The sequence below is a fragment of the Camellia sinensis genome, chromosome 3 (assembly GCF_055761805.1).
Source record: "Camellia sinensis isolate YWXY chromosome 3, ASM5576180v1, whole genome shotgun sequence".
Taxonomy (NCBI): domain Eukaryota; kingdom Viridiplantae; phylum Streptophyta; class Magnoliopsida; order Ericales; family Theaceae; genus Camellia; species Camellia sinensis.
This window is the reverse complement of record NC_138963.1, coordinates 68245088-68268247: the sequence shown is the minus strand read 5'-3', so window position 1 is coordinate 68268247 and position 23160 is coordinate 68245088. Positions and strand designations below refer to the sequence as shown.

General features: G+C 36.7%; 1 protein-coding gene across 1 annotated transcript; it reads right to left on the bottom strand.

The window, feature by feature from the left end:
* Positions 1 to 2816: 2816 nt before the first annotated feature.
* Positions 2817 to 12483, bottom strand: LOC114262959 (ran-binding protein 1 homolog a). The gene is made up of 4 exons (XM_028203426.2): positions 12068 to 12483; positions 11832 to 11983; positions 11591 to 11716; positions 2817 to 3413 (listed from the first exon to the last, which is right to left on the bottom strand). Exons 1-4 carry the CDS (start codon positions 12214 to 12216, stop codon positions 3199 to 3201), a joined length of 642 nt encoding a protein of 213 aa, XP_028059227.1. The 5' UTR covers positions 12217 to 12483; the 3' UTR covers positions 2817 to 3198.
* Positions 12484 to 23160: the final 10677 nt, after the last annotated feature.

Below are 23160 nucleotides of genomic sequence, written 5' to 3'. Positions count from 1 at the left end.
ATTTATTTCAATTAACTTCATTTAATTTAAAAAAGAATTATTTCAATTAATATTGAAATAAATTGTGCAATTTTACAATTTACATCTTATAAATAACAATAATGCATGGATATTAAAAAGAAATACAATAGTTATATTATTAATTGTAATGAAAAAAATAACAATAATATAAATACATGGATATTAATTGATATTAATTGTAATGAATAAATGAAAATGGATATTAGTTGTAATATCATATTAATTGTAAAAATGGATATAATCTATTAATGAAAATAAATACATGGATACATGGATATTAATTGTAATGATAAGGAGAAAAAGAAAAAAAAATGAAGAAAAAGAAGAAAAAAAAAAGTATTGATGCTAATTAAATCATTAATTGACACTAATTAATTTATAATGAAATAATGAAATAATTTTATACTAAATTGATACTATTAATGATGGGGGATGCACCAATAAATCCCAAATTAATAACTTATACACTGTTTAGTCCTAAAAGTTTTCTTATAGACTGAAAGGTCCCATTACAATGTTTCAAACATCAGATTAATGTTTCGAACATTAGATTTCGAACATCAGATTAATGTTTCGAACATTAGATTGATGTGCAAATGGGACTAAATGGAGCATAAGAAAACTTTTAAGACTAAATGGTTCAACTTTTCAGAAACTAGGACTTATGGGTAAATTTTCCATTAATGAAAATAATAATTTTTGTAATACTAATTATATTAACTTTTATTAATAAAATAACTTTTTTAAAATTAAAATTGAAAAAAATGACAAATAATCATTTTTATATCATATAAGGGGAAAAAAGATAATTACATAACAAAAAGTTATTTTACAACTTATTAACCAAACACTACTCTGCTACTTAAATCCATAATTTTACAGCTGCAGCAAACAGATTAACAGCTTATGTTTATGGCTATAAGCTATAATCGATTAAGTTATAATCTATAATCATTTTTTTACAGTTTTACCAAACAGGACCTATGTCATTCACCAATCACAATAACCATCACCAAGCACTATACAGGTGTAATTATAAGAAAATTCTATCCACATAAAATTTATTTAAAATATTCAATTTTAATGTTTAAGATCCTCATTAAACCACACCATTTGCTATGAAAATTTTGTATACATTTTTCATGCTAACATTACTCATATTTCACCAGTCGGGAATTTTTTTTTATCAAGTCACAAGAAATTATTCCTCTTGTTCAACATGTAATTCTCTACTTCGCAAATGCCACGTCATGGCCTTCATTCGATGTGCTTGCAGCATGCACACTTGTATCCTTGGTACACCCACTACACAAATTAATTTTTTTTTTTAATTTCCTTAATACATACACATCAATACCAAAATTGCCCCATTGGTCCCTAAAATTCAAAAGGATCACCTCTGCCCCCCTCTTCCCCGATGCAAATACAAGCTCCCTGTTGTCGACTTCCAAACCAGTTTCATAAAAATAATCAAAACAGGAAGGGATAAAATATTACATATAGGAATGGCAACGGGGCGGGGCGGGGCCGGGGATCACACTCCCCGTCCCCGATCCCCGATGGTCGAATTTTTCCCGGCCCCGGCCCCGATCCCCGACGGGGATCCTATCACTGCCCCCACCCCCGCCCCCAACGGGGATCGGGTTTCCCCGACCCCGAGCATTCCCCGGCTACAAAAAAAAAAAAAAAATTTCAGATGCCAGATACAGATTTATCATCATGTTTTATCACCAGATGCCAGATAAAAAATTTCAGATGCCAGATACATATTTATCACCAGATTCAGATGCCAAAAAAAAAAAAATACTCTGTTTTATCATCATCAACAACAACAAATACAGATTTAAACTTTTAAAAAAAAAAAATTTTTGATCTAACACAGACACAGATCAGATCATCACTCACACAGAAAAAAATTGATCTAAAAAAAAAAAAATTGATCGGCGACAGATCTCGCACACACACAGACAGATCTCACACACACACACAGAGACAGATCTCACACACACAGATCTGAGCGACGCCGTCGGTGGGTTCGATGGTGGTGACACAGATCGAGATCGAGAGTGGCTGGCGGTGGCTGTGGGTTCGGTGGTGGTGGCAGAGAGACAGACGTTGTGCGGTGGTGGTGGTGATGTCGCCGTCGGTGAGAGAGAGGGGGAGTCGGGGCCAGCGGTGGTGTTGACGTCGCCGTCGGTGACCGCGAGAGAGAGAGTTGACAGAGTGGGAGAGAGTTGAGATGAGAGTGAGGGAGAGAGAGATGAACGAGAGAAACTCTCTCAGAGAGTTGAGTTGAGAATCTGAGAGTGAGGGAGAAGAGAGTTGGTTTATTATTATTATTATTATTATTATTATTATATATAAATATATAAATATAAGGGGTATAAAAGTAATTTCACTTCGGGGAAATTCGGGGATGGGGTCGGGGACGGGGACGGGACCGGGGATCGGGGATCGGGCCGAGCCGGGGATCAAACACTGATCACCGTCCCCGGCCCGTGACAGATCGGGGATTGATTTTCAAATACCGTCACCTCCCCGTCGGGGGTATTTTTCGGGGAAAAACCGCTTAAATCGGGGTCGGGATCGGGGATCCCCGTCGGGCCGGTTTCAAATTGCCATCCCTAATTACATATGCGCTTGGCTCAACAATTCGACTGCAACTGCAACTGCAACTGACGATAGTTACCTGTGTTACATGCGGGTGGGTCGACTTGAGAAAGATGACCTGCTTGCTAGATAAGTTACAGTCACTGTTGAAACAAATAAAAAAATGAAACAAATCAAAAGTTATATATCCCAAGAAATACTCCTTTAATAACCATCTAGTGTTTGATGCAGGAAACACCCTCATAAGCAATGACTTGACAAGCAACGTGCACCATGTAAAAATAAGCAAAATATTGAGGGGGGGAAAAACCTTGAATCAGCAAAACACAATCACCACATGCAAACAGGACCCAGATTTTGACCAAGACTGACAAATCGACTGACAAATCCACACACCGTTCCCACCCATAAAAGCACAAACCAATGCATTTAAAACCATGTTGAATATAACTGAGGCGGTACACAAGATCAGACAATTGACCTCGCCAGATTGAGGGGAATACTGATATATGTATGGTGTTGAAACAAACGCGTCCCTCTTTAAGTTGAGGAAACAGGCTCCTCGCCCTACTTATCTGCATCTGTTTTCCCAGCCTCACTTTCAGATTCCTCCTTGGTGGCGACAGACACCTCTTCACTGGCTTTGTCTTCTGCTCCTCTCTCATCTTCAACACTTAGTTTCTCAAGTAGCCTGGCAGCAGCAGCAGATGCATCTTTGTTTTCCTCTTTCTTTTGTTGAGATTCAGCTACCTCTTGAAACATTTCCATGAATGTTTTGCAATCTATGGGAAAGAAAAAGGCACACATTAAACTAAAATGGCCCAAGAGAATGATGCTCAATACATCCTAGAAAGCAAATAAGACTGCATGTAGGAACATCTAAGATATGCTAATGCTGGGTACTGCACAAAAACTCACTGGTAATAGAATGAACCAGGATGCCTTCCCTGGGTTCTTTTTTCTTTTTCTTTTTTTTTTTTTTTCTAATACAGAATGATGACTACCATATTCCACAAGTAACTTGAGCAAATAAATAAATTAAAAACTTGGATGCACCTATAAGCCTTGGGAAGGTTAACAGCTTATGTTGGCCGAAAAAACAAAAAATAAAAAAGAAGTGCATGGTGTTTCAATTGTTATGATAAAAACACTGCAAAATACATTCAGTTTTGTTATTTAGAACCGCTTATCTGCTGCTGACCTCTACAAACAGTCATAGAAAATGACACAATGAGCATGACCATAAGGTATTGTGCTGATTTTCATGACAGAATATCACAAAATCTCTAGTACCAAACATCCAAAGAAGCTAAAGACTGAAACCGTCCAAGTCATCATGCATCTAAAATAATTAGTACTAGCATACATCTTAAGCAATCCCAAAATAAAATGATGGTTTAAGTTCATTATATCTCCCTGCATTATCAAGCTTGGCTTTGGTGCTCCAGAAAAACAAATCTTGATCAAACCTATATTTGCCCATTTGATACAATCTGCCCATAGTAAAATGATCAATGAGTTAAATTTACTTTCATGTGAACAAGAGACCAGTATAATGGTGGTTGACGCATATAGTTTGCCTGTTGTTAGGGTAAAAAGCTATTGATAGTTTGCTGTTCTTAACAATACGTCCTGCAGACTTCGCTTACCAAATTGCATACTAGAAGAAACATGCACTGTCCTACAGAAAAAAATTGGTGTTTTCAAAATGATGACCCCACATGAAAGCTGTCATCTTTTCTTAGTGGGATCCCACAGAAAAAATTGATGTGTTTTCAAAATAATATAAATTTCTATATTTATTATTTTAAACAAAGTAAATCTTATGATTCACTATTCGATACAATTCACTGTTTTCGCAAAACGATTCACCATTTGATTTGTGATTTGACAATAATGGATATGGTCTCATGCAACAAGCATAATTTAAACATGAAGGTTATCCAAAACTGAAGAAGATTCTATTAGTTGCTAACGCACCATAAGGCTGTGTCTGATTAAGAAGAAAAAATTATGGAAAGTGAAATTGGTAGAAAATACAGTGAAAGAAAAGAAACCAAAAGGAAAATATACTTTCTTGCAAATATTTGACTAGGATGAAAATTTTGCAAGAAAAATAGAGAGATTTAAAATTTTAGACATATGTAACCCTTGTATGGACAAATTTTAAAATTTTATATTTTCATGTGTTTTTTATAAGAAATTAAAAACTTAGTTGCCATGCTAATATCTGTTTGTAAGGAAAATTAACTTTCTTATAATTTCCATCACTTCCATGCTAAACAAACTCAGAATTTTCTCTTTTTTTTCTGTTTCCCTCTCTTTCCACCACTTTCATCCTAATCAAACCTAGCCTAAAGTGAGTAAATTTTCTCCCTAAAAAACTTTGAGACCAAAAAATGGGTAGCAAGCATGACATTGCTTCAGGGTCATTCGAGTTTCACTTACATTTAAAGTTGTTCTCGAAAATGGAAGAGTAATCAAACATGTCTTTCTTCTAACTTATAGGTTGCAAAAGCTTAAATGTTCGAAGTTGCAATCTTCTTTGATTGGACGCTTGAACTTCTTTGTTTGGAGCAAGGTCAATCAAGGGATATGCAAGTCAAAACATGGTCAACAAACTCTGTGACTTGGCAAGGATCTGAGTGGTCACCAAGTGCAAACCCAATAGTAGAATTTGGAGCATCATAAAATTTGACGGACTAAAAAGTAGCATCAAAGTTTAGGAACCAAATAGCTACAACCTACAATGCAGAGATTGACAAGATATTTAGTGAATATCTCATTCTCACAAGTATATGATGAAAGGGGAACAAGCTGAGTAAGGCTAAACTAGCTGGCAAATTAATCAACATTTTAGTACTCAACCCCACACTATCTATTATTGGGGAAGTAGCTGAGGGCGTACAAGAGATCATAGGAAATGATTAATTGACCCAGAGTATATAATGCTCACAGCTCAACGTGTTTCTGGTTAGGAGAATGCTTGAGCCAATGATTCAAAGAGCTTTTGAAAAGAAACCAACCACAGAGAGAACAGATGTTCAACACCTTATATGAGAAGGTAAAACACTGGTCAAATGAATACTTCTTGGGTTCAACATCAAGGAACCAAAGGTCGAACAAAGAGTGGTTGGCCTAAGAAGGAAGGTCTACACAAAAGTTTGGGAGCAGAGCCAAAACTAGAGCATCAAAAAAGGACCAAAGCCACTGAAAAATGAGAGGAGACAAGCTCCATGACTCTTCATACAAGTGAGCCCAGAACAGACATGAAGGTAGACTATTGGAGATCCATCTTTTAGGTTACTCGTTAGATATGCTTTTGTAGGAAGTCAAAGGTGTTGACCTCCTCACAATGAAGGCAAACGCCAGGCTTGAAAGGCTGCAGAGTAGAGGACAGGGATTCTACTAAGCATAATGGCATAAAAAATGGCAATTTCCTTCCATAGTGAAAATTTGGCCTCCCCAAGGTGATCTAACCAAGCAACCCCGGGGGGGGGTGGGGGGTGGGCGTGGGGGGGGGGGGGGTGTTTGGTGGTGGTGGTGGTAATCAAATAGCATTTCCAATCAATACCTCAATGTAAAGGTTGTCACATTAGATGAGGTTTCGGTAGGTTGGCTCTTGTTTGTATTATCTTTATATTTCACTATCTTTAGGTGGAGACGTGTATGGGGAGGATTTTGTAGATTAATAACCCAAACGTGAAGAGCGAGACAAGTAAGTAGAGCCCACATGAGGTATGATTTGAATGTGGTATGAGGGAAATGTAGGTTCTTGAAGTAAAAAGCACATCAGAAACATATGGACGCATGAAGTAGCACGAATAAGGTAAGACATGGGCAATTAGCAGGATGTGGCTAATCATAGAAATATGCGTCATAACTGCTATGTACCAATAACTAGACAAAGCTCGAGTAGAATTAAAAAAAAAAGGATAACACATATCTATCTTTATTTAGTTCTCACAAGTGCACTCACTTGGATTAAACCAGAAAAATATTAAAATATAGACCAAGCTTCTTCATGCAAAATGAAAAGCATTCAACCTTAACAATTATGAACAAAAACAGTTTAACTTCACTTTTCAACTCAATCATCTATCCAACTTGAACTCAATGCTCAAATCACAAAAATCATCTAAAGATTAATTTAGAACTAAATTTTGTAGCAAATTCCCTTTCATTCTACAAAACCACAAAGTTTGAGAGATAATCATCATCCATTTTATTGTGAACCTTAGTTTTGTTGAAAATTATCATTATTACACAGTTGCGATAGAAACTAGAAGAGTAAGTACAAGTACAATCACTCGGTAAACAAGGAGGTAGATTGTTAATCTTCTACTCCTTACCAATCATTGACACAAATCAGAAATAGTTGACACAAACTATGTTACATGGACTCGGGTGCGGGTGTGTACGTATGTAAGGGTCCGACATATCAAATCTCTAAATAAAGGATACGTGAACTCGGCTAAAATGTACCCAAAAATTAGATATAGGTATGTGAATATGGCAAAAAGTATTGAAAAAAATTAGCAAAGGTCTAATCCTAATATTGTAACTATAAAGTATTGTGGCCCAAACAGTGATAAGTTTGGGCAGGCCTGTTATCATTCTTCTAAAAGTGTGGGCTGGCCCATTATGACTATTCTTTTTAGTTGTTGATTAAAACAAAAGCTAAATCAAAAGTAAAAGGAAAAAGAAAAAGAAGATAAGAGAAGAATCTGCCACGTAAGAAGAGATAAGGTTTTGACTAGAGAAGTCCTCTCTCTCTCTCTCTCTCTCTCTCCTTGGTGATTGAAAGGCTACGACCAACGTGAATCGGCATCTATCGTGCCTGAATCTTCCCCAATCTCTGTTTTTCTTCGTTGATCTACTCAATCACTGGTTCGTCTTCCTTGATCTGTCATATCCTTTTGCAAAGTGCCGTATCCTAGCCAGATTCCACACCCGTGTTGGTGTCGTGTCGACACCGGTTTTGGCTGGAAAATGATGAGTCCGTGTAATGTACAACACAAATGTCTAACTACATTATGTTGGTAGTGGAGAAGTTACGTCTTCAACTATATGTTCTCTTGATTTGTGAAGTCTTGTGAAAAGGCTTGTCTACTAACTAGTAAATATCATTTATTTTAAAAGAGTACATGACTTCATTGCATTCTTACTAAAACGACAATTTAGCTCCTATAATTGAGAATAAATTGCAACATACAAATATTTATTCAATAATAATGCACAAATGTAAATTCATCTTGAGAATGATGAGCTCAATCTCATTGTCGTCATGAGACATGTTTCGTGCTGCACTAATTTTATCATAATAAATAAAGCATCACATCTATCATCTCTCAATTTTTTAATATGATCTTTAGTTGATGAAACAAGACGGGTTGCAGTTAAAATGACTTGACATTTACATTGCAAAGCTTGACAAAGAATATCAATACTCTGCATAATTCCTTTCATAAGTGGTGATGGAATTAGGGGTTGTTTGGGATTATCTAAATAAGTGCACTTTTTAACTTTTTATGAAATATGGGTTGGGTTGGGTTTGGGTTTGGGTTTGAGTTTGAAGTGATGTGTTAGAGAGGTAATATGACTTAAATAGGATAGTGACTTTTTGACTTTTTTCAAACATGCCAAACCAAGCCTTACTCTTTGTGATGATGGAGTCACTCCTTATAATCGAGTAGTCGTCAATGTAGCTTATGAATCATTGACTTTCATTTAAATGTCTTCATCTTATATCTTATAAAAAAACTCAAAGATTATTTGATTATTTCTGTCAAGCTTTGCAATATAAATCTAAAAATATTTTAAAGGTCATCCATCTTGTTTAATTAAATAAATATCTTATTTAAAAATCGTGAAATGATTGATGAGAGTGCTCGTTATATTCTTAGACATTTTCGAGCTCGCGATCATCAAGATGAGTTTACAATTGAGCATCATTATTGAATAGTTATTTTTTATGCTGCAATTGATTCTCAATTACAATAGCTAAATTATCATTTTAATAAGAATGCAACAGAGTTGCTTGGTCTTAGCTCAACTTTCAATCCTCAAGGGTATGCATACATAAAAATAGATGATATTTGCAGGTTAGTAAACAAGTTCTATCCACAAGACTTCATATATAAGAGAAAATACAATTGAATGTGCCACCTTCTCCACTACCATCATAATGTAGTTGGCATCCTGACTTTAAAAAGTTGTCAACTATTTCTAGTGTGTTGCGTCAATGGTTGGTAAGGACTAAAAAATCGACACTGCCGAGTGATCATACTTGTGCTTACTCTTCTAGTTTCTACAACAAGTATGACAAATCAAACACCATCTGCTGCCGCCATTAAAGTTCTCAGTGGGGGGAGCAAATTGAAGAGTCGAAGAGGTGATTGAAAAGGAAAAGGGGTTTTTTGGGAGAAAAGTGAAGAGTGAAAGGGGTTTTGGGGGGGAGAGACAAAAAAGGCATAAGAGAAATAAAATGTAATCTGTAATTGACGGAAGAGACATTAATGGGAGAGAGAAATTAGAAAGACAGAGACAGGAATAGAAGAGATTCCTTAACAATGACGAGATGGGTAGAAAGAGTAGAGAGAGATAGAGTAATCAATGTAATATTAATAATTTTTTTTAAACAAAGGAAGAGACTATAAACTGTAATCTGTAATAGAAGAGAGAGTGACATTAATGAAAGAGACTGATTTTCTTAAACAACAAAGATAGAAAATGAAGAGAGGGAGAGAGGGAGAGTACTGAATGTAATATTAATGGAGGATTGACATATGATTTTGAAAAAAGGAAGAGAATAAGAGAGAGAGAGAGAGAGAGAGAGAGAGAGAGAGGGAGGGAGAGAGAGAGAAATCAATGGCGTAGAAGAGAGAAAATCAGAGTTGGTGAAAAACACTATGTTCGAGATAAATGTAATCCATGAGCACCAATAATAGTAAGACGTGAAATAATATATTTAATACATATAGGGTTATGCAGGGTTTCTTACATCAGACTTGTTACTCAACCAACAACCCGTGAATATTGCACCTATCCATAGTTGTCAAATCGGGATTCGAATCATTAATCGAAATGGTATTGTACCAAATTGCGAATCGAATCGTGAATCGTAAAGATTCTGTCACCTTTTTTTTAATTACATAGAAAATATATCTACACACTTAGATATTAAATATATCTAATACATATGAAATATTTAAACTTAAATTAATAAAAATATTGTTTTAAATGATGATCATGTGGTCTGGATAAGAAGTTAACACTAGTTTCCATGTTACCACTTCACATTTTCCCTTTTAGATATTTCTTATCAATTGTTCTCAATAAAGAAAGCAAACAAAGATAAACTTTCAATTTCCAAGTAACAATAACTCAACAACAATATTTTTAACTTTTTAGAAGGTTAAAAAATCAAAATTTTCAAACTTTTTCAAAAATCTCACTTTATACCTTCAAAAAAATTCATTTTGTAAATGCAAATACTTAGATAAAATTAAATATGTAAGCTTAGAATATTGTAGAGAGAGAGCGTTCATATTTTTTTTTTGGCTAAGGTTTGAGTATTTGAGTGTAAATAAGGAGAAAGAAAGTCTAACGATGGCATATAGTAATCCTAGAGACTTTAAAAAGATTGTGTAAATCATTTTTCAACAATAAAAAATTAAAAAAGAAAGTCAAACATCGATTTTAGCGAACTGAATCGATTCACAAATCACCAATTCGGTTCACCGATTCATCTACGATTCATAGTTATTTGTGATTCACACAACCTATTCAAATTGATTACCTATTGAATTGAATCGACTCGTACGATCCGAATAACAAAGCACCTATCTACCAGTAGCTGATCATATAAATTGTCGAAATCGTCCATTTGTGTTGGGGCCAGGTGGGGCCAGTTAGATTCATTAGATTGGGCGAATATTTGAACAGTGCTAGTTCCGCATCTGACAACTGCATAAGTGTTTCCACCTTTAAGTGAAACAGAACCTTCAATGTAGTGGGATCCTGCACAAAGGTTAATCCATTGTGCAAGATCTAAAAAACGAGGCATCAACTTCCAATTATTTTGGTAATATTGAATCGAGAAGGGGAAAGGTGGGAAAGCGAATGGTGCACCCATGAGTAGTGAATTGAATATTACAATGGAATTGAATAGAGAGAAAATTAATTCATCTTCATACTGACCCTAGCATATTAAGTGTTGTTTTGGCTAAAGGGATTGACGAAGCTAAGGTGGATGAGGAAACTAATACATTGATAAATGAAGTTTAAGAGTAGCACTCCATCATCGAGTGATGAAAATCGAATGAAGCTTGAATGGAATATTCGAAACCTCTAACTTGCAAGGCAAAAAACTTAGACCTAGCCAACTACAAGGCTTTTAAGTTGAAGACTGAGTAGGTAGTTGGTTACTTAGGGTTGGTTTGGGATGTTTTAAAAAAATGCACTTTTTGACTTATTGGCTTATATGGATTGGGTTTGATGTGATATGTTAGAGAGGTGATGTGATTTAAATAAGATGATGTGACGTAAATAGGATAGTAACTTTTTGACGTTTTGTATTATTTAGTTTATGCTAAATCAACCCTTAGTTGCGTTTTGTTCGGTGCTGACGTGCCGTAATGGAATTTATTTGAGCTTCCTCGTATATCCATTATCCTCTCTCTGATAATAAAAGCTAGCTTAACCAAAAAAAGTAACAGAAAAGTGACGGAACCTAAAAACCAAACGATCGAAACTGAACATCGGGTACTAGCAGGATCTAGTACAAATCTCGGTTCATAAACTTGGGACAACACCATAAGCAATACCTAGGTTGGATGTTTAAACTCGCCAACAGGTACCAGCAATTCAGTTCATTACAAAATGCTAACAATCTACACATCATTACATTAAGAAAAATTAAAGTGACAAGACAAGGAATTGATTTGAAGCTACTTACTCTCAACAGACCCAAACCTAATGGCAAAGAGTTCATCTTTCAATTCGCCATCAGCGAAATCAGCCGCATGCCAAACGCATGACTTTTCGTTCCCGGTGTGTTCCTGGACCGACATCGTCGGAAGAACTGGAGAATGATAGATTCACGCAATCGGAGAATTTTAAGATCACAAACCAAAACAAAAGCATAAAACAATTGAAAAAATTTGAATTCAAAGAAAAAATAAATAAATAAAACTCACCGAGATGGTTGGCGCAGATCTTGAGGGTTTTGGATTGTCGCATAACGAGCCGAACTTTTCCAGTTCCCTTGTGCTTCAAAAGTTTCACTGTACCAGCACCTCTCTCCTTCCACTGATTTCCTTCCTTGTCGAATCGATAAAGCTTGGATTTCCTGAAATAAATAAATAAATAAATCAAACCATAAACCCTAGAAATGAAGCAGATCGTAAAAAGATTGATGAGAGAGAGAGAGTACAGATCGAGGATAGCTTCTTCGTCTTCTTCGCCGGTGGTGACGGCTACCTCTTCGAGCTTGACGATTGGGGCGACCTGTGCTCCTGTGTCTTCATCGTCAGCGGCGGTGGTTTCTTCCTCTTCTCTGTGCTCGGGATCGATGCTCGCCATAGGAGAGAGACTGTTGCGGTCTGAAAAATTGAGGAGGGATTCGAAGGGGGTAGTGTTGGGAGGATTGAGAAGAGTTTTTATAGTGTGGTGTGAAAGTTGAAAGCCGAGAAGTGTGATTTTGAGACGGCTTAAAAGGCGTGAGGTTTACGCACAAAGGAGGGTTTAGTTTTATTTAAAATGGGAGCCGCGCTGTTTAGGTGCCACAGGAGCAGATGCAAAATTAGATTCTTAATACTGTTTGGCTTAGATGTCAAAACATAATTTTATTATTTATTTGATTGTGGTATTTAGGGTGTTCGCGGATCGGTTTTATACGGTTTGTGGTTCGGTTTTGACCCGCCCGCATCTATGCGGTTTGGGAAAAAATCAACCCGCAACCGCCCGCAGTGCGGTTTGCGATTTGTGCGGATAGGGTTTGCAAATGTGCGGGCGGTTGCGGGCGGTTTGCGGTTTACACTTTTTTTCTTTAAAAATTAATTTTTGAGTTTTTTTTCCCAGCGAATTTAGGCATCAAATTCATTTTATATATTTGTGATAACAATTTTTTGATGAGTTTACAAATAAAAGTTGAATATCAATGCATTAAATGAAAGTACCCAAAACAAAGAGACCCTACACTAGCATTTTTGCTATGAAAAAAATGTATATCAATGCATTAAAGGTTGTACTCAATTAGAATTGTCAGTTTAGTAATCAATAATCAAACTATAAGTTTCATCGACCATTAGAAGGAAAATTTTATTAGGAAAAAGTGGATGGATCACCAATGAAAATCATATAAGAAATCAAGTTTAGGACTTGATAATTCTACGGCATTAAAAAAGTTGAGAAATACTTAAAAATAAGGATCCTATAGTGTCATAGATAATATAATGGTGCTCCTGTAAAAGTTACAAAGTTGGTATATAAAAAGTAAAAATAATAATAATAATAATAATTAAAGTGCGGGCGGTTTTTGCGGGTTGCGGGTTTAAACCGCGACCCGCCCGCAACCCGCAAATTTGTCATATTTCAAACCGCATCCGCCCGCATTATGTTTGCGAAACCGCCCATTTATATGCGGGTTGGGCGGATTGGGCGGTTTGAGCGGTTCGGATAAACCGTTGCCCACCCCTAGTGGTATTTGGTTGTAGTTTTTAAATTATAATTATATACTTATTTTTTAAAATTTATTTTAAATTATAATTATTAAAACTTAAAAATAACTTAATTTTTATTTTAAATATTTTTTATTTTTTTATTTTAAATATTTTATTTTATTTTATAGGAATATTTTTAATATTTTAATTTTCATAAAAATATTTTAATATTTTGATATTTTGATTTTCGAAATATTTTTAATATTTTATTTTTTAAAATATTTTTAATGTTTATACAGGCCTAAAAAATGAATTAACAGAAAAATTAATTGGCATAGAAGTTATTTGAAAAAAAATATATTTGAAAAAAAAATTATTCAAAAAAATTACTTAAAAACAATTAATTGATTTTTTTTTATTTGAGTATTTTAAAAATAGTTTGGTTATGACTGTTGATCAAAAATACGGATATCGAGTTATGAGTTGTGTATTTGATTATCAATAATAGATTGAATTAAGTTTTGAAAACTATTTTGAAAACTCATTACCAAACAAATTTTCTTATATCACATGTCACATCAAACTTTCAAAACTCAATTTTACATTCAATTCAAAACTCAATTCAACACTCTATTCAAAAACTATAACCAAACAAATTTTTTACACTCAAATCATAATTCCATAACTCACAAACTCAATATATAACTCATATTCTTAAATCGTATTTACAAAACTCTACCAAACGCAACCTAAAACTTTTGTTAAATATTTTATAGGGGTGTTTGGCAACTTAATTTTTGTTTTTTTGTTTTTTTCACTACAAGACAAATATTTTACAAAACCAAAATAAACAAATTCAAATAAAATATCACATCAAACCCCATAATCATTTTACTTTTTCTCTCACAAATATCACATCCAATCACAAAAAAATCCAACTATCTTCCCAAACACAAAAAAAAAAAAATTCTCCAATAATATCTTACAACTAAAAAAACTTATAAAAAAACTCACTTCCCAAACACCCACTATATAGATGTAAGATTTATTTGAGATTTATATTGTATAGTTCTATATTTATGTGAGATATTTAGTAAAAAATTTGATAAAATTTTTGAGGTCTCTAATACTTTTAAGATATTTCTAACGTTTAACTTTTTTTTTAAATATTAAATTTGAGTAAAAATTTAAATAAAATTTTTATTTGATATTGTGCATTCTAGAAAAGTGTTTTAAAATTTATTAAACCATCAGTCGACTAAGAAGACGACCAGGGATATCTGGTCGATCGACTAGTCAGTGTAATTTTTTCACGAGTTTTTGCAAGAAGGTGGTCGTCCGATGCCTGTAACTCCAACGACTATAAATAATGAATTGATAAAAGCCATAAGTCATCCTTAATTTAATGAAAGATTTAAGATATCTTATATTTGATATTTCTTTGGTGAAAAGGTTGGAGCAACAAAATGCTTCTCTTTTCATCAAATTTGAATTTGATTAAACAAAAGGTACAACATTGGTTATGGTCTTACCTTGCTATTTTTTAAGTCCCGTTTGGGTGTTGACTTTTTTACTAAAATAAGTAAGGATAATGTTTGATTTACACAAAATTCTGAGTCTAAATATGCCCGAATTGCACCCTTCAAATGAAAAAATGGCTCACACACTCTCCTCTATCTCCTCAAACTCACGCTCTCTTCTCTTCTCTTTTTCCTGTCTGTCTAAAACAAACACTCTTTTTCTCTCTCTCTTCTCCTTTCTTTTTCCAAACAGTAACAATACATTTTTTTTTTGTTACAGGAAAATCCTCACACTCTCCCGCAAATCCAAAGTAGCGCCCCTTGCAGAGATCACCAAGGTGTTCTGTTGTCCATTCTAAGTAAGAAACTATGAAAAAATCTAGTTTTATTGAAAATCTAGATTTGTCCCGTGATAAGTGATTGTCAATTTAGATAATCTAAATTAAAAATTATACATCCACGATTAATGTAGATAAAAGAGAGAGTAAGAGAAAATTCATCCACAACACAAAATATTTTTTATGTAAAAAAATCACAATTGGAATCCACCTACTTGTGATAAAAAATCATAGGCCATCGGCTACGCAAACAATCTACTATGAAAGAAAAGAGTACAAGAGATATCTTACAAAGGCTATAGCGATCCCGGTTTTGACCAAACTCTTGTGGTGTTTCAGACTCGGGTTTAATGCTTTCATGTTGTCATTTACCTCTTTCTTTCCTTGTATATCTTTGAAATTGGCCTTTGGGTTATTATGGTTGCCTTTGGAACAGGTTGGTTGGTTGTTTGTTTGTCCAAAACCTTGTTGCCCAGAATTTTGGTCTTCCGCTCGAGCGGGGTTTGCAAATACTCAGTACTTTGCACGTTTGCAAAATACTAAAAGGGTGTTTTCTACGCTCGAGCGGCCTTTCTTACACTAGAACGGGTTGTTTGCTGTCTGCATATATACTGGGTGTGTGTATTTCGCACTCGAACGGGTCTCTTCTTGCATTCGAGCAGAACAAATCTTTGTGTTTAACGCTCGAGCATGAAACCTTCCGCTTAAGCGGACTACACGTATATCAGATCACGAAAAGTATTTTTTACATCACTTTTTCATGTCTTTTCACCCAAAACCCTAAAGTTGAGAGCCTCTCTCTCTAAAACTTACTTTCTCTCTACATTTTGACCTAGATCCTCTGATCTTTACATCCTTGAGCCTTTATTAAAAAGATAGAGCTACTTAAGATCTTCTCTTTGAAACGATTAAAGTTAGATTTCGGCATTTTTTTTGGGGTTCCATCCTTACTTGGCTCGTCTTCTCTCTTTGAGGTAGGGATGTTCTACACTTTGTTATGAGTTTTAATTAGTTATTTGTGATTGCGTAACAATGGTGGGTTTTGGTGGTATTTGGAACAAAACCTAGGGTTTGGTTATAAAATGAAAAAAGGGCTTTTTGGTGAATGAGAATGAAATGATGGTAGGGTTGAAAATGATGTTGTGTGGTGTCAAAATAGTTGATTTTGATACTTGGTTGAGATTTGGCGAAAAGTGAGAGTTTGCCCTAGAATAAATATTATATTGTGGGTGTTTGGGAAGTGAATTTTTTTGTAGGTTTTTTTAGTTGTAGGATATTATTGGAGAAATTTTTTTTTGTGTTTGGGAAGATAGGTGGATTTTTTTGTGGTTGGATGTGATGTTTGTGAGAGAAAAAGTGAAATGATTATGGTGTTTGATATGATATTTTGTTTGGATTTTTTTTTTTTTTGGTTTTGTAACCAATTTGTCTTTTAGTGTAAAAAAAAAAAATAAATCCAAAACCCAAATCCCAACTTCCCAAACAGCACCATTTATTTGGTATAAATAAATGAAATTAGTGTTGTAAACTTGGAATTGGACAAGTATTGAAATGGGTGGTGAAATGAAATAGATGAGGTGTCTCATCTTCTAAAATTTTGAATAAATTATCTGTCTTGAGAATATATATATCTGCTTAAAAAATCTATATTAGGCTATCGGTGGAGGATAGTTTTGATTGTTGTAGAAATTGCATGTGGATTAGGTGAATTAAAACTATCCCATGGTTGATTATCATTGAATATGATCATGTTGTAAACGCATTGTATACGTATGTTTATTTGGAAGTGGAAAGATGATGTACTCTATGCGTGATTATGTATTTATATACATTGCATATGTATCTTTGTTTAGGAGGAGAAAGGGGATGGACTCTATTATAATTAAGTTGGTCAGAGTGTCTTGGGTGAAAGTCCCGAAATCTATACATAGGTGCCGATCTCGCGGACGAAATATCTGTAAAATGGCAAGATTGAAATCTATACATGGGTGTCGATTCCGCGGATGAAATATCTGTAAAATGGCAATTGGAAGTGTTATGTGTTAATTGTGAAATTGTTAGATCATTGAGTTGTAGTCTCATTTGGATCATTGGAAGATAATGGAAATTGATCTATGTATTGGAATGAATTAGAGGAAAAATGAATTGGAATATGGAAATGAGATTCTATGCGATACATAGTATGAATGTTTTATCCTGGGTATTGTATATGCATATACACTTATATCTTTGTTAAATCACATATATTGTGTTAGATTGTTCTTACTGGGCTGTGGCTCACCCTGTTTGGGAAAAACATTTTTAGGTAATGATGGCATGCCTTCACCAAGGCAATAACATTTGAGGGATCTTCAGGAAGCAAAAGCTTCTTGTTTTGTTATATCTTGTATAGCCTAGGGCTTTAAATTTTAAAGGCTAATCCCATTTTTGTTGTGACCAAGTCAAGGCTTGGAAATGTGTAAGCCCGAAAGACATTTATTTGTGTAAACTATTTGTAATATTAACTTCATGTAATGAAAGAACTTTATATTTTGATGAATGTCGTTACTTATATGTGCTTATGGGTGTATATCTATGGTTATATTTTGAGGGCGTTACAACTTGGTATTAGAGCGTACCGGGTTTGAATACTTTGCATACATGAGGAGTGGTTAGTACCACAATGGGTTTGTCTCGCTTGTTAGAGACTAAGTATGGATGGTATGTGCTTACATGATAACATGCTTATGTGATTATATGGGTATGAGATTTAGTTCTCAAGATATTGATTGGGTCTATGGGTTTCTAGAAGTCCTATTAGAAGAGCACTTGATCACTGTTGTTTCTAATTGGAACTCTAGCAGCGCCGCGGGACAATCATTATCTAGGAAGGAAATTCATATGTGTTTTGTGACTATGTGCTTATGTGGAGTGAAATACTGTTGTTCGTCGTATTAGGACATGAGTGAATTAGTTTCGGCACATTTGTAAATGTGCTAATCCTTTTGTTACCTTTATTAGGATGTCAGGACGTTGACGTGGACGTGGACGTGGACGTGGAGGTGGTAGGCGTGGTAGGGCTAGAAGGCACGAGATGCCTATACCGGATGAAATTCTGGCATAGGAAGAGGGAGTTAGTCAGGCCAATGTGGCCGAACCAGTTGGACAGCGAAATCGCCGGAGCATTGAGAGAATCTATGGACATTCTCCGAGTTAAGAATCAAGTCCAGGCCCAAGTATCAGAGGCAGGGCCTTTCTTTCTGAAAAGATAGTTTTTCTGGTCTAATCTGGATGAGTTTCTGGGTGATCTAAATGAGCCACTGAAGGCAGATGAATGGCTTAAGCAGATAGTGAAGACATTCGAAATGCTTGGCATTGAGAACGATCAGTTGAGGGTGACCTTGGCATCTTTTCAATTGAAGGAGGATGCGGGTCAATGGTAGAAGTATGCGTGCGGGCGCATTGGAGGGACTTGGAAGGCTTTTGTCAACGCCTTCCAGGACAAGTTTTTGCCTTCTACGGTTAGGGAGAAATTGAGAGATCAGTTCTCCAAGTTGGTGCAGTTGAACACACCTGCGGCAGAGTTCGAAGCCACATTCACTAGCTTGTCTAGATATGCATCCGAGCTTGTGGCGACAGAGGAGCACCGGTGTTTGGAGTTTGAAAAGAGATTGAGGACAGTTCTCATATTCCGAGTGGCTAGGTCCATGATTAAAGACTATGGGCACCTTGTGGAGGCTGCAGCCCATCTCGAGACCATTATGCAGGCCGAGGAAAAGGGGATGAGGGGCTCCAAGAGGAGTCAGGATAGTCAGGGGGACGGATAGAGGTAAAGGGGTTCTAACCCTCAACAATCCTAGGGAGTGCAGTCGAGGTCTACCTTTACGGTGCCAAGTTCGGGTTTTGGGAGAGGTGGTTAGGGAGATGTAACTTGTTTCAAGTGTGGTCAGTTGGGCCACAAGTCTCTAGTGTGCCCACAGAGAGGAGGATGACAGCAAGCAGTATCATCTTTGGCCCGTTCTCAGGGCTAGAGTAAGAGTAGAGGGCAACCGCCCACTTGTTATCAATGTGGTCAGGCGGGGCACCTGAAGAGGTTTTGCCCACAGTTGGGTGGCACAATTGGTGCTCCTGGTTCGAGGCAAACACAGATTCACCAGCCAGCACAGTCAGCACAGGCCTCGTAGGCCAATCAAGGAGCCTCTTCGGCTCAATCCGTGTAGTAGGCCTATGCTCTGAGGGGTGAGCAGGTACATCAGAGGCCAACAGGGCGTGTGTATGCTGCTACCGTGCCAGATCTTGTACCGGCTCCATCTGTTGTGAGAGGTACCTTTTTATTTTGTAGTTCAGCTGCTAGTGTATTAATTGATACAAGTGCATCCCATTCATTTATTTCGTCTGCATTTGCATCAATTTTGGGGTTGGAGTTGGCACAGTTAGCGTCTTCTATATGTGTAGAGTTACATATTGGTGGTGAGGTTATTCTGAAAAAAGGGTGTCGGGATTATGACATAGAGATTGCTGGCCATCGACTCCCATTTGTATTTGTGTTGCTTGATATGACTAGTTTTGATGTTATCTTGGGTATGGACTGGTTATCGTTGTACCGGGCTGTTATAGATTGCTACTATCAAACAGTTACTGTATGTACCTCGAACGATGACTATTTTCATTTCCTGGAAGACCGAGTGCATAGGGTCTTATCACCAGTGTATGATTCACGAGGACGGAGTGAACTTAGTTGCTTTCTTGCTAGCTTTTAGAGTAATGAGTGTGATGAAGCCCAGGTTGAGTTATCAAGGGTGGTTTGCAAATACCTTGATGTCTTTCCCGAGGACTTTACTAGTTTGCCACCTCACCAAGAGATAGAGTTCTCTATTGATTTAGTGCCTGGTACGGTACCAATTCTGATGGCACCGTATCGATTTGCACCCGCTGAGTTGAGTGAGTTGAATATTTAACCCCAGGAGTTGTTAGATAAAGGGATTTATCTGCCTTAGTACTTCACCTTGGGGTGCATCAGCCCTCTTTGCTAAAAAGAAAGATAAAGCCTTACAACTTTGTATTGATTACCGGAAGTTGAACCGGATAACCGTTAAGAACAAATATCTTATGCCCCGTATAGATGATCTGTTTGATCAGTTGAAAGGGGTCTTCCTGTTTTTCTGAGATAGACCTGAGATCGGGTTACCATCAGTTGAGGGTGAGGGAGGAGGATATCCCGAAGACGGCATTTCGTACGCGGTATAGCCATTATAAGTTTCTAGTGATGCCTTTTGGGCTAACCAATGCTCCGGCGGTGTTTATGGATTTAATTAACCGAATCTTTCGTGAGTTCCTACACTGCTTTGTGGTCATCTTCGTGGACAACATTTTGATTTATTCACCTTCTAAGGAGCAACACGAGGAGCACTTGCGGGTAGTACTTGAGTTACTTAGAGCCCATAAGCTGTATGCTAAGTTTGAGAAGTGTGAGTTCTAGTTAAAAGAGATAAACTTCTTAAGCCATGTGGTATCCGGAGAAGGGATGATTATAGATTCATCCAAAATAGAGGCAGTATAAGATTGGGTACAACCTAAGAATGCCTTCGAGATCCATAGTTTTCTGAGGTTGACTGGGTATTATCGGAGATTTGCGAAGGACTTCTCTGGACTAGCTTCACCATTGACTAGACTGACGAGGAAAGGAATCAAATTTGTGTGAGATGAGACTTGTGAAAAGTCGTTCCATGAACTTAAGGTTAGACTCACCACTACTCCAATGTTGATTATTCCGAAGAGGGATTTGGGTTATTTTGTATATTGTGATGCCTCATGGGAAGGTCTGGGTTGCGTTTTGATGTAAGAGGGAAAAGTTGTAGCCTATGGCTCGCAACAGTTGAAGACGCACGAAAGAAACTACCCTACTCATGATTTAGAATTAGAAGCGGTGATATTTCCTTGAAAATCTAAAGGCATTATCTGTATGGTGAGAGATTTGAAGTATTTTCCGACCATAAGAGTCTGAAGTATCTGTTTACTTAGAAAGACTTGAATTTGAGGCAAATGAGGTGGATGAAATTCATAGAGGATTACGATTTCGAGTTACATTATCATCCTAGGAAGGGCAATGTTGTGGCGACGCCTTGAGTAGGAAGTCAATTAGCAGTGTGGCTTGTATCGCCATTTGGGAATGGGAGATGCTGGATATTCTTGGGGAGTTCAGCTTGTATCTTGGCGAGTCTGTTGAATCTATGGCTTTGTTTTCAGTGGTTGCTCAACCTATACTGGTGCACCGAGTTTTAGAAACGCAAAGAGGTGATTTTGAGGTAGAAACCCTCAGGGAGAAGATCTCCAATAGAAAGGTAGAGAAGGGTTTGAATGTGTATCCCAATCAGAGTGTGAGATACCGTGACTGTTTGTTCGTGCCGACGTCTTGCCGAAATGAAGTACTCCGGGAATTTCACCATTCACGCCTTGCGGTGTATCTAGGAGGCACAAAGATGTATCACGACCTTAGTCGCCAGTTTTGGTAGAGAGGTATGAAGAAGGATGTGGTGGTGTTTGTATCGAAATGCCTTATTTGTCAGCAAGTGAAGACCGAGCATCAGAGGCCTGTGGGTTTGTTACAACCCTTGCCTATAGCTGAGTGGAAATGAGAGCATGTCACGATGGATTTTGTTGTGGGCCTTCCAAGGACTCAACGGGGTGGTGATGCCATTTGGGTGGTAGTTGACCGGTTAACCAAGTTTGAGAACTTCATACCTATGCGCATGAGTGATTCAGTAGACTATCTTGCCGACTTGTATATTAGGGACATAATGAGGTTGCACGGGATCCCTGTGTCGATTATTTCGAATAGAGATCCGCGTTTCATAGCTCGGTTGTGGCAGAGCTTGTAATGTGCCTTAGGCACTAGATTGACCTTTAGCATTATTTACCATCCTTAGATTGACGGGCAGTCCGAGCTTACTATTCAGATCCTTGAAGATATGCTTCGAGGATGTGTCCTTGATTTTAAGGGGTCGTGGGAGAAGCACTTGCCCTTAGTGGAGTTTGTCTATAACAACAGCTTCCAATCAAGTATTGGTATGGCACCATTTGAGGCCTTGTATGATTGACCATGTAGATCTCCAGTGTGTTGGGCCGAGGTGGGTGATGCACCTTTGTTGAGTCCAGAGTTGGATTGGGAAACAACAAAGAAGGTAGCACTTATTCGTAAAAGATTGATTACGACTCAGAGTCGCTAGAAAAATTATGCCGACCGTAGGAGGAAACCCTTGTCTTTTTAGGTAGGAGATCATGTCTTTTTGAAAATATCACCTAGGCGGGTTTGATGAGATTGAGAAGAGTAGGAAGTTATCCCCTCGATTTATTGGGCTTTTGAGATCCTTCAGCGGGTCGAAGAGGTTGCCTATTGTTTGGCGTTGCCGCCACAACTTTCCGGAGTGCATGACGTATTTCATATTAGTATGCTTCAAAAGTATGAGCCGGATCCATCGCACGTGTTGGATTGGACCGACTTGGAGGTAGATGAAGATGGCTCATATAAAGAGAGACCGGTGAGGGTCTTGGATAAACGGGACCAAGTCTTGCAAGGCAAGACAATCCCCTTGGTCAAAGTTTTGTGGAAACATCACGGGGTTGAGGAAGCAACTTGGGAGCGTGAATTGGAAGTCCAAAAGAAATATCCGGACTTATTTGTTGATATTTAATTTTGTATTGAGACTATGATTATGATACTAAAAAGTATAAGCATTGTATATGTTTAAATTATGAGAACATTGTATATGTTGTTGATATTTTGGAAACATGAGTTTATTATAAACATTGCATATGTTTAAGAATATGAGATACCAGATGTATTATACCACTTTGGAAGCATTGTATATGTTATGTAGAATTTTGAAAACTTGGACCTTAATTTAACATTGCAAATGTTTGGAAAATTGTAAAATGTATTTTAATGCGGGACTTGTGTATCGAGTCAATGAGGATGGATAACTGGAGAATGGGTCATGGTGATAGACTTGTAAAAATAATATTGTTGGG